Below are 4,083 nucleotides of genomic sequence, written 5' to 3' on the forward strand. Positions count from 1 at the left end.
TTTTGACTTTTTGATACTGGGGGTTGAACCCAGGGCCTTGTGAATGCTGAGTGGCTACCCTCCTACTGTGCCTCATGCCCAGCTGTGTTTGATTTTTAGACACTAGAGTCACAAACTCGTGCCTTGAGTCTGTGACAGATTCCAGTAACAAGTTTTCCTCATCTCTCCCTAAGCAAGGAGTGGATACTTCAGATCATTCTCTTTCCCTTTCCTTTTGGTCTAGTGTGCTAAGTCAGTTCTTTCGAATGGACACGAGCTGTCTCCACAGTAGGATGGCTGTGGCGCAGGCTCGTGGCTTTCTCCATAGCCCGCATGTCTTCAGGAAATGCTGAGGTGCCTGCCTGGCACATCACCGGGCAGTTAGAGCACCAGGTAGATAGATCGTCCTTTGGCCTTGGTCCTTCGAGGTACTATGTTTCTCTTTTAGGTTGGCAATCACATCGACGTGCTCACTGGCAAGTGGGTAGCCCAGGATGCAGGCATCGGGGCTGGCGTGGACTCCTATTTTGAGTACCTGGTGAAAGGAGCCATCCTTCTTCAGGATAAGAAGCTCATGGCAATGTTTCTAGGTAAAAGGGGCGGGTAAGGGGGTTTTCCTATGGCTCTCCTGCTGATTGTGTTTATTGTGCACATCAAGTGCCTACAGAAGCCGTCCATTCTGCATCCAGAGCCACTGGAGGCCCTTGATTCCCACTGTACCTCTTCAGATTGTCTTTTTCTGCTTTATGGGCTTGTTTGGTTTAGGTTTTGTTCTATTTGTTTTGTTTTTTATTTATTTTTGGTTTTGAATCAAGGTCTCATGTAGCCTAGGCTTGTCTGAAATTCTCTGTAGCCAAGGATAACATTAAACTTTTTATCTCCCCCCTCCACCTTTGTTGTGTGACACCATTCATTCCTGAGGAGACATGAACAAACACCTCACCCCAGATAGGGAACCAATACCAGACTAAAGTACGGATACCATCAAGATCCGGTTCAGTGAACCAGAGAGTTTTATTGGGGTTCCTTGCAGAAATAAGTGAGAGGTGCAAGCAGAAATGACTCCAAGATAGCTGCAGCACCAAATGAATCAGCATGGGTGACGTGGAAACCCAGAGCATACCGCACAGTCTGCAACAATTCAGCAGACTGGAGAGTCTCTTCCAGACAGCTGAGTGGTCAGAGCCCCTCCAGTAGCTTGGCTGATCTCTGCATCTATCAGGCTGCTCTCTACTTCTTCCGGTGACTTGGGGCTAGTCTCAGCTCCTTCCAGGCATCTAAGCTTGTGAGAGAAATCCACTGAGCAGCCCTTGCAGCTTATATATTCTTAGTAAGGGAGGGGCCCAGTGCATCTGGTTGATTTCAGGGACTTCTTGAAGCCTCAGAATTGTTTACTTCCTGAGGTTTCTGAGTTTCCCCATTGTTTCGCTTCACCTGCTTTCTAGGCTCTTGTGTCTTAGTGAGCGTCCCTCCGGTCTGGACGCCTTACTTCTTGGCCACTTCACATGGTGTTCGCTTCTCCTAGAGTATTTTTATTTCCTGTCTACATATGACCACGATCCATCTTCCCTTCAGAGCCTAGTTTGCATGCCCTGCCTAGGAAGCGGTGTGCTCCTCCTCAGCATAGAACCGGCGACGTATGCCCTCTGCCTTCTCATTTCTGGCTTCTCCCAGTCCTTAATATGCAGTAGGTCACAGTTATCAGATTAGTAAAAGCCGACCTTGTGGGCCCCTGGTAATAATTGCCATACAGGCGTCGAGCTCACAGCAGTAGTTACTACAGCTGTTGTTGGCTTATTTGGCGCATCTTTGTTGGGTGACATTTGATGTACCAACCCCTGGGCCAACCTTTGAGCATTGGTTGTTTCATTTTACTACAGTTTTTGACATAGCTTATGAATTTGTGTCTGCATTTGGTTCTTCGTTTATTCTTTTTTTTTTAAGATTTATTTATTTATTATGTATACAGCATTCTGCCTCCATGTATGCCTGCACGCCAGAGGAGGATGCCAGATCTCATTACAGATGATTGTGAGCCACCATGTGGTTGCTGGGAATCGAACTCAGGACCTCTGGAAGAGCAGCCGGTGCTCTTAACCACTGAGCCATCTCTCCAGCCCCCTCTTCGTTTATTCTTTTTTTTTAAAATATTTATTTATTTATTTATTTATTTATTATGTATACAATATTCTGTCTGTGTGTATATCTGTAGGTTAGAAGAGGGCACCAGACCTCATTACAGATGGTTGTGAGCCACCATGTGGTTGCTGGGAATTGAACTTAGGACCTTTGGAAGAGCAGGCAATGCTCTTAAACCACTGAGCCATTTCTCCAGCCCCTCTTCGTTTATTCTTATGTTTATTTATTATGCACAGTGCTAGCAGTGGAGATTCTGCAATGAACGCAGAACTAAAGTCATCGTGGACGCACATCCTAGGGGATAAATGTCAGCTCAGCTTCCGACTGCTATGCCAGCTCCTTGTTAGGGAGGCTTTGTCTTATGGATATCTGAATACCAGTTTGTTAGCTGAGTAATGACTGAACAATCCCACAAGGTCTATAACATTACTTCCCCAGTTTAACATATGATAGAGCTGAGGCTGAAGAGGGAAAGTTTTGCCCAGGTCATAGCTAGCACGTGGAAAAGAATCTGCGCATGGAGTGTTGAACCCCTGTTCCTTTTAATGCGCTTACCTCGTTGTGTCCTAGTCTGTTCCAAACAACGCTAGGCCATGCTGCATGTCATAGCATAAGGGTTCACTTTTGTCGTCAAGGCTTGTCTGTCTCTTCAGTCACCTGTGCCCATTTTCTCTTCTCCATGATGCAGAGTACAACAAAGCCATTCGGAATTACACTCACTTCGATGACTGGTACCTGTGGGTGCAGATGTACAAGGGCACCGTGTCCATGCCAGTCTTCCAGTCCTTGGAGGCCTACTGGCCTGGTCTTCAGGTAGGATTTGTCAGAGAGTGATCACTGTACTGTGGTGTGATGATGTACGCAAGCTGCTTGAGTGCTCCGGGGCAGTGTGAGGAAGAAAGAACTAAAGTGAGTCAGGCAGATGCGCCACTCTCCCTAACCAAGTCTTCCAGGCTGGCTGTGGGTGAAGTGCCGTCTGCAGCAATGTGCGCTGTGCCCCAGGCCAAGGGAACAGCCACTGGCAAGATCTGCTTTTCACCGGGCGTTTCTCTCAAGTTCCCTCCTCGACACTGTGCTGATCCCCTCCCAGCCCCCATCCAGTCTGGTAGAATTATACTTAGGAGAGGCCTTGGAGCCCATCTAATCTCCCTTACCTGTACCATAATATTTCTTGTACCAAAATAGTTTGTAATCTAAATGATGCCTGCAGTTAGCTTTTGTTTTGTTTTGAGACAGGACCTCACGTATCCCAGGCTGGCCTTGAATTCACTACCTTAACGGGGATGACCTTGAACTTCTGATTCCCTCTGCCTCTGCCACCCAAGTGTTGAGAAAGACACTTAGGAAGCTGTGAGAACGGACAGTCTACCTTTGTGTTATAAATATAAAACCTGCCTTCAGGAAACAGTGTTGTGTAGTTGGACTTTCCTTTGGTCTAACAGCTCCCAAATAACAGCACAGAGACTTCTATTAATTATGATTGCTTGGCCTTAGCTTAGACTTGTCCCACTAGCTCTTAGAATTTAAATTTATTCATTTCTATTAATCTAAGTTCTTCCATGTGATTTGTTACCTGTCCTCCATAATGTACACCCGACTTCCTCGGTGTCTTGCTGGCATCTCCTGCACCCTAGATTCATCCCTCTGAATTCCTCTCTCTGCCTGGAAGTCCCACCTAACCTCTCCTGCCTAGCCATTGGCTGTTCAGCTTTTTATTAAACCAATCAGAGTGACACATTTTTACACAGTGTGATAAAATATCCCACAACACTGTTGAGGAAATTGAGTTTTGGAAATGTGTTTCTGTTGTTGTTTTGTTTTGATGTTGGAGAGAGCCTCACTATGTAGTCCTGTCTGGCCTGGAACTTACTACACTTAGCCTACTTGGTAAGAGCTCCAGGCCAGTGAGGGACCCTATCTCAAAAAACAAGGGGACATCTTCTAAGGATCAACACTTGAGTCTGT

General features: G+C 46.3%; 1 protein-coding gene across 1 annotated transcript in view; it reads left to right on the top strand.

Moving 5' to 3' along the window:
* LOC101998256 (ER degradation-enhancing alpha-mannosidase-like protein 2) overlaps positions 1-4,083 on the top strand; it is a 28,992-nt gene that overhangs the window by 17,124 nt on the left and 7,785 nt on the right. The window contains exons 7-8 of the mRNA XM_005363072.2: positions 428-569; positions 2,807-2,931. Coding sequence (XP_005363129.1) covers positions 428-569; positions 2,807-2,931 — 267 coding nt within the window. The remainder of the gene's footprint in view (positions 1-427; positions 570-2,806; positions 2,932-4,083) is intronic.

Source organism: Microtus ochrogaster, linkage group LG8 (genome assembly GCF_000317375.1).
Source record: "Microtus ochrogaster isolate Prairie Vole_2 linkage group LG8, MicOch1.0, whole genome shotgun sequence".
Taxonomy (NCBI): Eukaryota; Metazoa; Chordata; class Mammalia; order Rodentia; family Cricetidae; genus Microtus; species Microtus ochrogaster.